The following is a 14,640-nucleotide window of genomic DNA, read 5'->3' on the forward strand; positions in this document are numbered from 1 at the left end:
ACATACTGTTAGAGCATTGCTCCATGTGATGGATTTCGCTTTTCACAGCAGCAAGAGAAAAACATGAGTTAGAAAAGGGTTGACTTTGTTTAATACTGATTGATGTTAAGTGCCACATTTATTTATTTATTTGATAGGTGTCCTATCTACGAGAGGAAGTTGGCCTGAGTTGGACTTGAACTCACTGTGCTCTCATTCGTGAGAAGTTCTAATGAGAGTCATAGTGCTGGACTAGCACACTGACCGCTGGGCTACAAAGATCCCTGGAAAGGGGCACAGTCATGATTATTTGACTTTTTAGATGATGGTCAGAGTGCAACTGACTAACAGTCTCACCTGGCAAAGAGCTCAGTGTGAGCATGTCACCTTCGTGGAAAGCAAGTCAACTCCAAAACCCTTCATGTAAGGCCAACTAAATGGCTTATTGCCAATAAGGCCCCAAGAACAGAAAACGACAGAAGAAGAATCTAGAAAACACTCTATCTTGCAATGGGATTACACCATGTTCATGCAGTTTTAACCCATAGTAAAATAAGATGTAAACACAGAAGATATAAAAAAAAATGGACTTTTGCATGGCATGACAGTAACAGAACATGGAACTCACCAGCTTTAAATCTTGGCTTCCCCACAGGTTGTTCATAAGACCCTGGTCCAACCACCTCAGAGGTGCAGCCAACCTTAGGAACAAGGTCTCTTGGTGCTCTATCATACATGATGTTTTTGTACTGTAGATCAAATACTAACACCAAAAAAGATATCACAGAAGCTGCTTCACCTAGAAAGAGAGAAATTATATATTACAAATCTTTGTTTCACCCCAACATTAAAACTGATGGCATGCAGTTAATTAATGTCACTTTTGAAAAATTTGAACAGATAACACCGATTTGTAGCACTTCAAATCAGCTAGTTACAGATGGAGAGCAATACCTTTTAAAAGATGACACAATGGTATGACAGAGATCTTGTTTAATGCATATATTGTGCATGACTTAATGCATCAAGAAGCCAAATTTTCAACACTTAAATTCATATGTATTAGAGAGATAATTTAACGCTCTGCAACAATCATATGCACCCTATATCTACACCTGTGACATGTGTCTTCTAAAATATTATATATCTGGCGACACCTTTCGATTAGGCCTTATATATATGTTGGATGATATTCTGAGAACTATTGGTTGACAGTAATTATAGAATGTTAGGCAACAGAACAGCCTGCACATGATATAAAACTTATGAATGTCAAAAAAGCCTAGCTCTGGTCTTATGAGGTTGTCAAGCAAACTTTTGTATTAATATCTAAGTTGCATCAGGTTTTTAAATGGAGAGTGCTCTGAAGCTGTTTTGGGGCCATGCATCTTAGGCCGAACCAAATTTTGCCAAACCTAATGTCACAGCAATCTCAGATAATTAAAGTAATGTTACTTCGGCAATATTTTCACTGGGTTTAAAACATGTAGGCATGAGTGAAATGGTAAATGTTTGGGGGCCTATACTCTTGAACAGAGCAGACTATGTCGAGTGTGGTAAAAAGAAGGAAAAGTTTCCATTTGCAGTATGATGTCATAATTTTTCAGTGAAACTGCTATGCAACTACTGTATACTCACACATGTATATAACCCTGATTGTATCTAGGCTTAATAATACGTGACATGGCTCGTCGGAGGAAGAGGAAGGAAAGCGCACCATTAAAATCTCCAGTCACGCCAGGAAAGAGAAGTAAGGCTCATCTCACACCGAGATTTGGCCGATTTCAAAACATAGTGAAAGTTATAATGTCGAATTTAAACAGGGCTTCATATTTTTTCATTGATTTTGTCATACATGTGCAATCTTCTGTACTTACCACACAGCTATATGTCCAGAAGAAAATCGGCCATATCATACGAAAACGTCCCGTTCTGCCCGTTTCATTTCTTCTCCTTCTTCCATCCAACTGTTTACACTCCCTAGTTACCATGGCGCAGCATGGCACGCGTTTAAGACGATCTCATTTACGGCATGTCGTTATATTGATTATCAAAATGTACTTTCGAAGGTTCCGTTGTTCTTTTTTTCATACATACAATATTACAGGTGCAAAAATACCAATTCCTATCGATAATACAATGCTTACCGGTGTAATAATGCCTAGAAGTGATTACAATAGAATGTCGCAAATAGGCGCGAAATCCAACCAGTTTCGTTTTCGGTAAATTTACTGATAGTCGACAGACGGCATAGGTAAGAGAAAGTGGGACTGACGATTAACGTTCGACTGTCACTGTTTAGTATTTACGTGTACACGATTGTATTGTTGTGGGCTGTCCCTGACAATGACAGTTACAATTTGCTCCATGTCAGATTCACATGCGTTGGTTCACCATTGTAGGAAGTATTGTGCTGAACAAGTCCCGAAAGACTCTAACTCCTTTTCTTATAACTGGCTTAGCCTTGGGATTACTACTCCACGCTCTTTTTTATTTGTTCTGACTGGGTCCCCTTCGACCCGGTGGGAAGAATTGCAGAATTTCAGAAAACAGTCGAATACAAACCTACCACGCCCACGCAGTCACTCTTTTACAATGCTTAGGGTCCTAAGGCACCTGACTGTTAAAATCTTGACATGTCGATCATACCAAAGGTAAACATCCATCCATGTTTATTTAGGCCTAAGTCCAGCATCTCTCATTGTAAAGGAGTGACTGGGTGGACGTCACCCAGTGAATTGGCAAGACTCCTGAATTGCTGATTCGACTTATCGATGCTGATTCTAAATAAATTCACAGCCTGTCTCTGTCAAACTTGTCTTGCCACAACAAAATTAATTTTCATAGAGATATGTTAACATGTATTTATTTCAGACTCGTCAGTGACTTTCATGCTCACAGTTGTTGACCTTACCAGCAGATTACCAGCTGACTCTAAGTGTAACCAAGACATGTAAACAGGCCTGTAAATAAATATCCATTGGGCATTTGAAAACTTTTTCAAGCAGCAAATTTATATCCCATTCTTTATACACAAACTTGGACCAAGTTGGACTTCGGCCTTGAGTATACAAATGGGCGGACAAACAGACAGTCCAAAATTAATGGGTTTCACATAGAAATAAACTTCTTTCAGTATACAAAGAACATTTAATGGGAATAGCCATCATATCAGGAAACTAGAAAAACAGTGAAAAATCTTGAAGTATGTACATAATATGTAGAACTCTGACATGACGTCACCATTTGTAAATATTCAGTTTTATGGTTATTTCATTTCCAGGGTTGAGTTAATGTCCTTGACAGGCATTTTATGGGTACATTTGATTTCCAAGCTTTTGTGCATTCATCAGTTGAGTCATGTCCTTTTGTGGCATGATTTTAAAACAGGCATTTAATGGTTAGCGTATGATTTCCAAAGTTTTGGGCATTCAACAGCTGAGTCATGTCCTTTTGTGGCATGATTTACTTTTGAATATCCTTCAGCATTGAACAAGGCAGATTGTTTATTGTTATTGAGCTCAGTTCTTCCACATCCTATTACAATCATATATAAAATCTCTCAAGCAAATATGTGAGAAGACTGGAGTAACTGTTCATGCGGAATAGAGATATTATCTTTGGCATTCGTTGGCTCACTGGTATTTCCACCATTTCATTGACCATCGCAAAACAGTATCACATCACACCACAGAGGAACATAACATTATTAATGGTACATTACCTGTATACATGTGTAAGGACATTGTTTTTCTTCTTTATTCAGACCACAAATATTGTTCTGACTTGTTATGATTTTTAACACCAGTGTTGATTCCTCAAGGGCTCTGCCTCATGCTTACATAACATGCTGTAGTAACACATGCATTACCATGTACACCTCACCTGCTGCAAGATGTAAATAATCAGTTATGATATGTGGGAAGGTCGGCCAGTAACCTATGGATGGTCTTGGCTTTCTCTCGGGCTGTGCTCGGTTTCCTTCCACCATAATGCTGGCAGGTGTCACATAGGTGAAATAGTCTTGAGCATCGCATAAAACACCAATCAAATAAATAAATAAACAAATAAATAAATAAGTTTGTTTTTAACTACTGTATATCAGAAAAAAAAAAAACAAAGTTGTTAGCACATGTATTAGTTGTCTAAACATTGTGCACACTCTCTTAAAAGCCTTCATGGAAGGTGTTAGGGAAAGTACCCTTTCCTTCATGTATAAAGACAGTGTTGAAGAAATACGTTGGTATACAGTTTGCCACAGAAGTGAAAATACTGATAAAAGGTTTCAGGGCTAGACATATAGGACTGAGTATAATTATGGTTGAATTGTTAGTACAGGTTCATCGTCTTACTCAGCCGAACTACCCTAAATGACCATTAATAACTTGCCCATTTTTCCAGATTGTGAGAGCTCTATTGATGTTAGAAAGGTGTTTTGAGGGTTGCTTGGAACATGAAATGGAATTCTACTGGAAAATGGTTAGTTTCGGCATAAAAAATAATGTTTTTGACATTAATTTGCCTCTTAATGTGCATTTTTGTGGATGAAATTTGAGGTCATTTAGAGTAAGTTGGAATTCACTCAGATGAAGTTAGGTACACTAAGATGTATTCTTTGTCAGAATGCCAACTGATTGGCCCTCAGGGTACACGTGGACTGGTGATCTCAAGTATAGGTCACAGTTATCATGATATAGAAAGATGATATTAGAAACTGCTTCATCACTGACATAGTCATAGTGAACCTTACTATTAACTTAAACATTGTGTTAATGTAGGGATATTTTGAGATCATAACCCCTGTCTAGACTGATGAAATTACATTACTTGTAGGGCTTTGAAGTTGTCCAATCCAGTCACAGTAAATGTATCACCATTATCAAAATATTAAAGTGCATATATGACATTTAAAGTTGCTCTTTATATGTACATAGTCAGGATATAGGTTATCTTCAAACATTGTTTTACCTGTTAAGTGCTTGTGTCTGAACTTTCACTGGTTTTATATTTGATTGTATTTTTACATGTATGTAAAGAATGGGGGATTGGGATAATTGCCTATTGGTGTCATCATTTTAGACCAGACGAATGATATAATTGAGAAGCTGAATGTTTGTGAACGTGAAGTCCCTCAAGGAAAGAGGTGTCATTTGTGTCTCTGGAACAGGTTGGGACAGGTGATATGTAAATTAATATCAGCAAAGGTTTTCCCTTTGACAACAGAAGAGTGCCAACTCATTGTCTAACAATGTTATATTTCTATTTTACTGATATAAGAAATGTTGATGAACAAGGGAAATGAGGTAATATTAGCACTGCATTATTTTGATTTCAGAGATGAATGAAGAAGATAGAATAAGGCCCGAGCTTCATCTTATTACAGGGGGATGCGGGTACCCAGGCTTTAACCTGGCCAAAAAATTAGTAGGTCTTGGCCATAAAGTCAGGTTGTTTGATGTCAAAGAACCCATTTGGTCTTTGCCAGAAAATGTGGAGTTGGTTAAGGTAAGGAAATTACATATCTGTTTCAGAGTAACAAATCTATTTGCATATCCTGTGGAATCCATTTCATCGAATTGACGTTAGGAGAGATTCAAAATGAACAAATGTGTGGAAGGATATCAGGAGTCTTAAACTTGCATTTTTTCCCAGATAAACTTCAAGGCATTCTTAAATGACTTTCAGACACTATTTCATTTTTTGATTAAAATGGTATGTCTTCAAAGATAGAAATGTGGGGTTTACTTGTATCATGTGTTAAAGTGATATGTATACAATATAGCCTCCTTTTTTTCACATCAGTAATGTGTCTGGGTTACAGGAGGAATGTGTACCATTAGGGATTGATACTTGATGGTTAGATTACAAAGGTGAGATTTGCTTGGATGTACATGCCTATGAATCTGTCTCAAAGCCTGTAGAATGTAGCCACACACGTAGATGGGATACAAGCAAAGGGCAGATCACCCTAACAGGCTTTCTGTGGACAGCTGGTAATGGATGGTCCAGGTGGTGCTAGTTAACAAGAAGACGAGTTCCATCTGTCCTGCTCCAGGTATCCATACCTGTACAACTGATACAGATGCAGACTGAGCCAGGTCAGGAGGGAGCATAGATAAAGCCCTGCTTCTATTCCCCATGCATCTATTCCCCCTGGATGACTTTCATATGTTTTTTCTATTCATGTGCCTTCATGTCAAGTCTCTGACTTTGGGAAAACACCAAATAGGATCAGTTTTGATGCTCTGAAGTTAACGATCAGGGCATCCATGAGTGAGTGATTAGCATGCTAGTGCAACACATTAAGACAAGGATATATTCGGCATAAACACTAATCAAATAAATGATGAAAGAAAGGAAGTTAACTGAAAGTTAGATTAAACTTATAGAAAGCACCTGGCATAAATATTTATTTATTTCATTGGTTTTTTACGCCGTTCTTAAGAGTATTTCACTTCATATGATTATGGTGGGAGGAAACCAGACAAAGCCCAAGAGAAACCCATGACCATCCACAGGCTGCTAGCAGACCTTCCCATATACTGCCGCAGAGGAAGCCAGGATGAGCTAGACTTAACTCAGAGTGACCACATTGGTGAGAGACCCATGGGTTAAGGCTATGCTGGCACACTAACCACCTTGGCCATAGAGGCCTCAGCATGTAATATAGTTACAGATACATTGTGTACTCTTTTGAAATTATGTCAAGACATATTTCAAGATTAACATGGGGACATTGTTTCTAAGCCCTATGTCCTCCACCACTAGACTTGACTGCCATGATGAAATGAAAATATTATTGAGTAAGATGAAAAGCACTTTGGAGAAATCTGAATACAATGTCGCTACAATCTTATATCTTATAATCTTATAATCTTCTGCATTTTGTTTTCTTTGAAAAGTGTTGGTTTGGTTAAATAACATAAAACATTTGTGGGAGCAGATATAGCTGTGATGCATCATACTTATATGTGACTAATTGAACTTTTCACATGAGGTAATACATATGTAAGTTTACAGGAAACTTCATGGGGTTAGGACTGGGGCAGCACATATTGTTTAGGGTGGTGTTCCAGGAGCAGCATGCCAACATGTCCTGGGGGTGACCTGACAGGAGCAGGGTGCCTGGGGAAGACAGCTGTCTAGGGATAGTATCAGCACAACACCTGATGCTGGGGAACAGGTGCTTGTCTGGGGCCTGGGGCTGACCTTATCATAGTCACTCTCTTACCACCATCACTGCCTGGTGTTTTGACAGCTCCAGCCATTGCTCCCAGTGTTCAGTGTTATGTAATAAACCATCACCATAAGGAATCTGATACAATATTACCATGGGGCTTACCCTTTCAGTGGTTCAGATACACTCACTGATGTGTGATTGCTTTATTGTTTACATACATGAATCAGATTGTGCGATATCTGTTTTTTGCTCACTAACCAGATAGATAAAACTACACATGTAAACATGTAAAATAATGAAGCCAGAGATGCCCCAAGCACATAAGGCCACTAAGCACTTATAGCAAATTACTTGTTTCTCATTGGAAAACCGGCCGGCTGGCTTATTTACTTATTTTTTTTTTTTTTGGAGAAATTTAATTGAAGACTGTCATAGAAAATAAAATAAGAAAAGGTGTTTGGCATTCAGCATTGAGGGGATAGTACAACAACTGATTGACCTGTATCAGTGTCCCGGGCTTGCTTGCCTTCAGTAAGGTGTCTCAGTGAAGCAGCACTAGATAAAAGAGAGGTGGAAATCTGTCCTGCAACAAGGAGGCACATTACATGCACTTTAGGGATTCCTTTGTCGTCACATTACTGAACAAATGTTAAGTACGACGTTAAACCCCATGCACTCGCTCTGTAAGTGTAAGAGCTAGTTGTAGATAAAACACGTTTTTTGTAATGTTCAAATGAGTACATGTAGACCTTGTTTACACTTACAAAAATCATGGTGTGTAAATTGGACTACATTGTGTGTGTTTGAAAATTTAACAAAGACATAACAAAAGCTTTTGCACAACTGTGATCCATGTACATGTATGTCGTATATACATAGGTCTTGATGGACACCTATTACATTGGTTATTTTTTTCAAGTTCATTCATTTTAGGGATGAATGATTGATGAGGAACCAAAATATGTAGCAGTTGGTGAGTAATTACCTAGACATTAGTATCCACAGGGTTAATTATAAGAGGGTTGGTCTGCAGAGACTGGACAGGTAAACAACTGAAAGCTTGAACCAAGATTGTTTTATCCATTACCCAGCATTTGGGGGCTATTTACAGTTCTATTATACAGGATAAACGAGTAATAGCATTAGTAGGATGTAGACTTGAAGACCTCTATAACAAGGAGATGCTCGCACTGGTATCATCTGGCATTTCCACAGTGATAGCTATTTACCAACAGTGATGTATTTAAGGTAATATTGTCAGGGTAATGGCCTTGTGGCCATATAGCTGCGCCGGTCATGTCAGAGGGGATATTTTATGACTATTTAGGCAATTAGTGCCTTGTTTGCTATCTCCAAGACTGCAGTGGCCAAAGCGTTATTGATGGTGTGGCCTACCTGGGTACGCAAAGAAAAGGCCAAGTGAACTGGACATGTGTAATAGACATGTCATGGGGATTGACAAATGCAGCAGATGCCTTGCTGGGGATGTGCATTCCTCGGTTCATTTGCTGACAAAGATCATCCTGTCTTTGATTATTGTCCAATCTCAAGGCTAATCACAATAGAAATGGATTCCATCAGAAGGAAAAATTACCCAAACTCCCTCTGTACTGACTGGGTGGTCTGATGGCCGAAGGAACTGTCGATCATTCTGCAAATACTGGGCTAGTTGATGGGATCCTGTGTGTGTCTAGGGGAGTTAAATACCAACAGTTTTCTTAATCAAAACTGATGCCTCCCAAGGAAGGGAAAAGAAATGAAATCACATCCGGAGAAGAAAAAGAGGCCAGATGGATTAAATTCCCCCAAGAGTGATGTTACAGTAACACAGGACTTCATGGCCTTACTTCCTAAACACCTGGTAATGAGCTAATTACATTGAGAAAATAAAAACCAGTTGACTGATAACCAAGCCAACTGTTGAAGATAAAGACTTGTTGATTATTAAGTAAGACAATACGCTCACACACTTTTGTACTGTCAAGTTGATTTATCATGTATTTACCAGTCTTCAGAACAAACCAATTGAGTGAATGTTAGGCTTTTTCTGTTACACACTGTGTATCTCTTCTATGAAAATGCTTCAATGAATTTGTGATTTCCAAAGAATATGATAAAAAGCAAAACGAAACTGCTATTCCCGTATAAGAATAGGGTTGGTTATTTGTTTCTTCACAAAATTGTTGCAGTGCACAGTACATTGTTGTTTTCAGTTGAGTTGCTTTTTTAATCTGAAGGATGGAAGAAGACCTCATCAGAAAAAATGGAAGACAGAATGTTTCCAAAATCCCAAATAATGATGCTCAGAACTGGTTACATTAATCCCACATGGATAGAACCTTCACAGAGTAAATATGACATAAACCAGCTGAACTTGCATGTATGAGAAAGTGCAAACTGAAGTATTTCTTGTGCAGATATTGGTAACATTCCAATATGAAATCCTTGTCACATCCAAACATAACACATTGTGGGAGTGACTTTAGGGCATGGTCTACATGACAGTGGACATAACCTTTGTCTGAAGGATTAACACTTGAGAATGAATGCAGAAGCCTTGTTCTCATGGAGCATATTTGCGTTAATGACTTGTCTCATGCTTCTTGATCGAACAGAAATCATAAATGTTGTATTCCATTTCATTTGTAGTATTCAGATCTAGCTCTGTATCAGTTGGGACGTTTTGATGTTTTTCTGCATGTCATACCTTGTGTGTACAAATTTAGCCATTGACTGGACTGATTTAAGAAGCCATAACTGTAAGAGCTCAGGATGATAATGTTGGAAATGTTTTCTTTTGAGGGTGAATGTACAGAAGTATTAACTCTGTTTGCTCTGTGAGAATTCTTACACCTAGGACATCAAGTGAATGCCTACAACATGCTGAAAAAAAGGAAGCAAAAGATATTTAAAGTTGTTTTGGAGGTAATGATGCAGTGTATCCGATGTACCAAATATTCAACAGGATTATTTTATTATTTTCTTATTAGTACCATAACATGGATTATCAACTCTGCTCTGATAGGTCGAAATGATTGTGGTGTTCTATTTCGGATGGTTACTAATTGTTTGTAATTGATGATAATAATCTTCAGAACTGAACGCTACATGTAGCTGCTCTTGGGGCAGTTGTCTAACTTGTGTTCTTGTGTGGCCAGTGTGTAAACACATATCATCTATGGGCTGGGGGCCTGGCTATATAACCTGCACTAAACAATTTTGTGCACTCTAATGTAATTTTCTTGCCCTCGTTGAAGGAATCATCTGGGGAATAAAGTCTGGTTTCTTTAGACAAGATAGAAATCTGTTCGTCCAGCTGGAAATGTCTGACTCTTCCCTGGAGAGGAACTGCTCAATTTGCCCTGCTATTTTCCTGTCAATTCTCTAATGGTGTACATTGCTAGACTCAGCTCTAATTGACCCATTTGAGCTTTACCAAATGAACAGGGTATCTTCTTGCACAACACCGTGAAAGTTCCCATCAAAACTTTTTTCTGTTATTCACTAGTTCATGTTGTCCTGTTCAAATGTCTCTTAAAAGTTGGCATTGACATTGACCAAAGCCTCATATATACTGGATAAACGGATAGCAAATCTGAATGACTGAGTCTGACCAGACTGGGTTGTAATGAACAATAAAATACATGGCAGTATTGTTGGTATTATTGATAACACAAGTGAGAGGAAGATTTCAAATAGTTCAGCCGTCTCTGTTTGTGTTGTGTTATGGAATCTCATAATTGTTGCCATTCGTGTAAGTTAAAGCATACATTTTGCTTTTTTAGTGCACTAAGGTCAGCCACTTTTCTGGTAAATGTCCTGCCCTATTCATCATACTCAAACTATAACTGTGCCAGACAATAATGTCAGTTGCAAGAGTGTTCTACATTTGAAGTGTAAATGATTTAAATTTTCAGAACTTGATCTAAAATTTGCCTTTGTTTTCCATGTTAATGGCTGTAATCAGCTTTCAGATATTAACAGCTAGAGTGTTGGAGCATTTCTTTCTCTCTCTACTGTCTGATAAGTGCAAAGGTACATTTAGCCATCTTAGTGTTGTCCTTGTGCACTTGATTATGAACAGGTAAAATGACAATTAAAGTGTACATATATTAATTGGTGTCATTCGTGACCTACCAGCAATTTATGGATGGTCATTGGCTTCCCAGGGGTTCTATCTGGTTTCCTTCCATCATAATGCTGGTCGCTATGGTTCATCTGAAATATTCTTAGCCTCGGCATAAAACTCCAGCGAAATAAATAAATGAATCCTTCATTACCTGTGTGTCTTGTATATATATATATATATATATATATATATATATATATATATATATATATACATGTACAACATTATGATGTCAGCGGATACCATTAAGCCAGGGATAGCCTACCTATAAGGTCACTCATAATCATTAGACAATAACTTTCTTGGCAGTCAGAGCAGGGCTGGTCAGAAGTTGCTGAATTATGGATGAAGTAATGTCTGAGGACTGATGGTTAATCTGTCATTAAGGCTGATGTATAGGTGCAGTCTGCTTTGCTCTTCATGAAAAAATAACGGATGGTGTCAGGTAAACTGTTCAGGACGCTATCACAACCACACGCCAACAGTGTACAGACAGAAAGGTCAAGGAAATGAAACCTGAACATTGTGAAAGTTTCTAGTAAGCCAGTGTGAATGTTGAAATCAGAGAAGCAAACTTGTATGCCCGGTTTAGCTGTTGTAGCACTGAATTTCAGACTGTTTCAAGCATATTGATACATGTGTCATTGGTGTGGCAGGTACTGTGCATGTTGAGCTTGTAATGATACAGGTACAGTTTTGTGAGGAGTTGGCATCTGGGAGAACAGATTAATATACTTGTTTGAATTTCAGATGTGGAAAGAATTTTGAATTATGAATGATGTGAAATTTGAAGAGTTAAGTTTAGAATATACATGCATCAGGACAGAATTTCATTTGATGTGGTTTGAGAATTTAGCAGAGGTGGATTGGAAAGGAAGATGAGGTGGATTGGGAATGCAGATGAGATGGGACAGGACAATATATGAAGGGTAGAAATGAATAAATTCAAAAGTTGAATATTAAAGTGCCGATGAGATTTCATGTATACAAATGATATACATGTATGATTAGAATACAGGTGATGTGAAGTAGGAGGCAGGTGAGGTGGGATGTTAATGCAGGTGAGGTAGGATTGGAATACATTTGAGGTGGGATGTTAATGTAGGTGAGGTCGGGTGGGAATACATGTGAGGTGGAATTGGAATACGGATGAGGTAAGATTGTAATGCAGGCAAGGTGGGATGTTAATGCAGATGAGGTGGGATTGAAATACATTTGAGGTGGGATGTTAATGTAGGTGAGGTCGGGTGGGAATACATGTGAGGTGGAATTGGAATACAGATGAGGTAAGATTGTAATGCAGGCGAGGTTGGATTGAAATACATTTGAGGTGGGATGTTAATGTAGGTGAGGTCGGGTGGGAATACATGTGAGGTGGAATTGGAATACAGATGAGGTAAGATTGTAATGCAGGCGAGGTGGGATGTTAATGCAGATGAGGTGGGATTGAAATGCAGGTGAGGTGGGATGTTAATGCAGATGAGGTGGGATTGGAATACAGGTGAGGTGGAATTGGAATACAGGTGAGGAGAGCGGTTGATGCAGGTGAGGAGGGATGTTGATCCAGGTGAGGTGGGATGTTAATGCAAGTGAAGTGGGATTGGAATGTAGATGAGGTGGGATTGGAATGCAGACGAGGTGGATTGGAATACAGGTGTGGTAAGATGGAAATGCAGGTTATGTGGTGTGTTAATGCAGGTTATGGGGGATTGGAATGCAGGTGAGGCGGCATGGGAATAGAAGTGAGGTGAGATGGGAATATGGAAAAGCTAACGTGTGACAAATGAGGTAGGATTGGAATGCAGGTGAGGTTTGATTAGAATACAGGTGAATGTGAACAAATTGACAGGTGTATGTAACAGGTGAGATAGGTTTAGAATGTAGGAATACATAGGAAGTGTCAATATCAGCAGTCAGTTGGGATCGAGGGACATGACTACTTTGTATCGGTGTATTTAACTGTATATGAATACTCTTCCAATACTGACAGAGATGTTCCTTCAAAGAGAGGTCTCTTAGATGTAGCTACATGTATGTGAAGCTAAGGCCCCTGCAATTCCATAATATGTGACTCTTAGTGTGGATTTGCCAACAAACTGCTAAAGATTCCTGACTACCAGTTATCTCCCAGTGATCCATAAACTGTGCATGGTGTAGCTGAAAGAGTTTGGATGAGGACTGAAGTGCTGCTGTGCAGGCACTGTAGGCCTAGGTCTACATGTTACATTTCTCTAGCTTCTGGTGGGGATTCTCCAGGGGAGTCTATTCAGAAACCGGTCACTTGAGAGTGGGGGGCAGTTCTAGTCCCCCACATTCTCACAGAAATGATCGCTTTAAGAGCCATCCTTGCTCCATTATCTTGATACTGTAGCTGTATGTCCTTGGGTGTCCTTTTGAAAAGGCTACTTATCGGCAAATAATGGCTACATTATAACTGGAGAAAACCAATGCTCTTAGCCAGCTATATTAAGCCACCCTAGTCGGTTTGAAATGGGGACATAAATAAAAGACGCTGAAGGACAGCTAGCTTTCAGTAAATGAAAACCAAAACAGTGAACTTTCACAATCAAATGTTTCACATTTTCGGCTATTCTTGTTTTACATGAGTGGCACAGGAGAGTGAGATTTCAGTCCTGTTTGTAAATGACAAGCCATATACATGTAACACTGTCAGTTAGCCTGTTACATTAAGTATTAGAGGTCAGGGAATGAAACAAAATGTAGATAAAATGTTGAAGTCTATAACCCAGAACTACTAGAATATTATTTACTGTACCCAACACTGAACACTTCAATGTCTGGATTGTTTAGAATGACTGCTTTTGATAACAGCTTGTCAATAAAAGGTCCAGCAGGAAAAAATGTGTGTAATTTTGCTTGTTTGTTTGTCCAGTTTGCTTGTCTTCTGTGGTGTACATTTGTAATATATACATTTTGAAACCCTGTTTCCCTGGACCCATTTTCACAAAACTTTGTAAATCAGAAATACTACCTGGTAAATTTATTGATAAGTGACATTTCTGGCTGCTTTGGAATGACCACACTTGATAACAGCTTGTCAATAGTAGGTCTGAAACAAAGATGCTTGATGTTGGTGGTTCAATTTCAATTTCTTCTGTTTTTTGTGCTTTTGTGTCATTTTACCATGGAGATCATCTTTTCTGATTTGTTGTTTTTGGACAGGGTGACATCAGAAACCTGACAGAAGTGGAAGCAGCCTTTGAAGATGTAGACTGTGCTTATCATCTGGCCTCATACGGAATGTCAGGTAGAGAACAGGTGAGTAAAAAGATATTTGCAATCTATGCATCTGTGTCTTTCTGTGTTGTTGGTGTGTTGATAATGTAGACAT

The 14,640-nt window shown here is 38.6% G+C and overlaps 2 protein-coding genes across 2 annotated transcripts in view; one reads left to right on the forward strand and one right to left on the reverse strand.

Moving 5' to 3' along the window:
• The window catches only part of LOC135482176 (sperm-tail PG-rich repeat-containing protein 2-like), a 45,406-nt gene extending 43,443 nt beyond the window's left edge, over positions 1-1,963 (reverse strand). Inside the window, exons 1-2 of the mRNA XM_064762039.1 lie at positions 1,857-1,963; positions 608-778 (exon numbers count right to left, since the gene is read on the reverse strand). Coding sequence (XP_064618109.1) covers positions 608-716 — 109 coding nt within the window. The 5' untranslated portion in view covers positions 717-778; positions 1,857-1,963. The remainder of the gene's footprint in view (positions 1-607; positions 779-1,856) is intronic.
• A 261-nt stretch (positions 1,964-2,224) lies between these two features.
• LOC135482067 (short-chain dehydrogenase/reductase family 42E member 1-like) overlaps positions 2,225-14,640 on the forward strand; it is an 88,725-nt gene continuing 76,309 nt past the window's right edge. Inside the window, exons 1-3 of the mRNA XM_064761899.1 lie at positions 2,225-2,233; positions 5,315-5,484; positions 14,472-14,567. Coding sequence (XP_064617969.1) covers positions 5,317-5,484; positions 14,472-14,567 — 264 coding nt within the window. The 5' untranslated portion in view covers positions 2,225-2,233; positions 5,315-5,316. The remainder of the gene's footprint in view (positions 2,234-5,314; positions 5,485-14,471; positions 14,568-14,640) is intronic.

This window comes from Liolophura sinensis, chromosome 1 (assembly GCF_032854445.1).
Source record: "Liolophura sinensis isolate JHLJ2023 chromosome 1, CUHK_Ljap_v2, whole genome shotgun sequence".
NCBI classification, from domain to species: domain Eukaryota; kingdom Metazoa; phylum Mollusca; class Polyplacophora; order Chitonida; family Chitonidae; genus Liolophura; species Liolophura sinensis.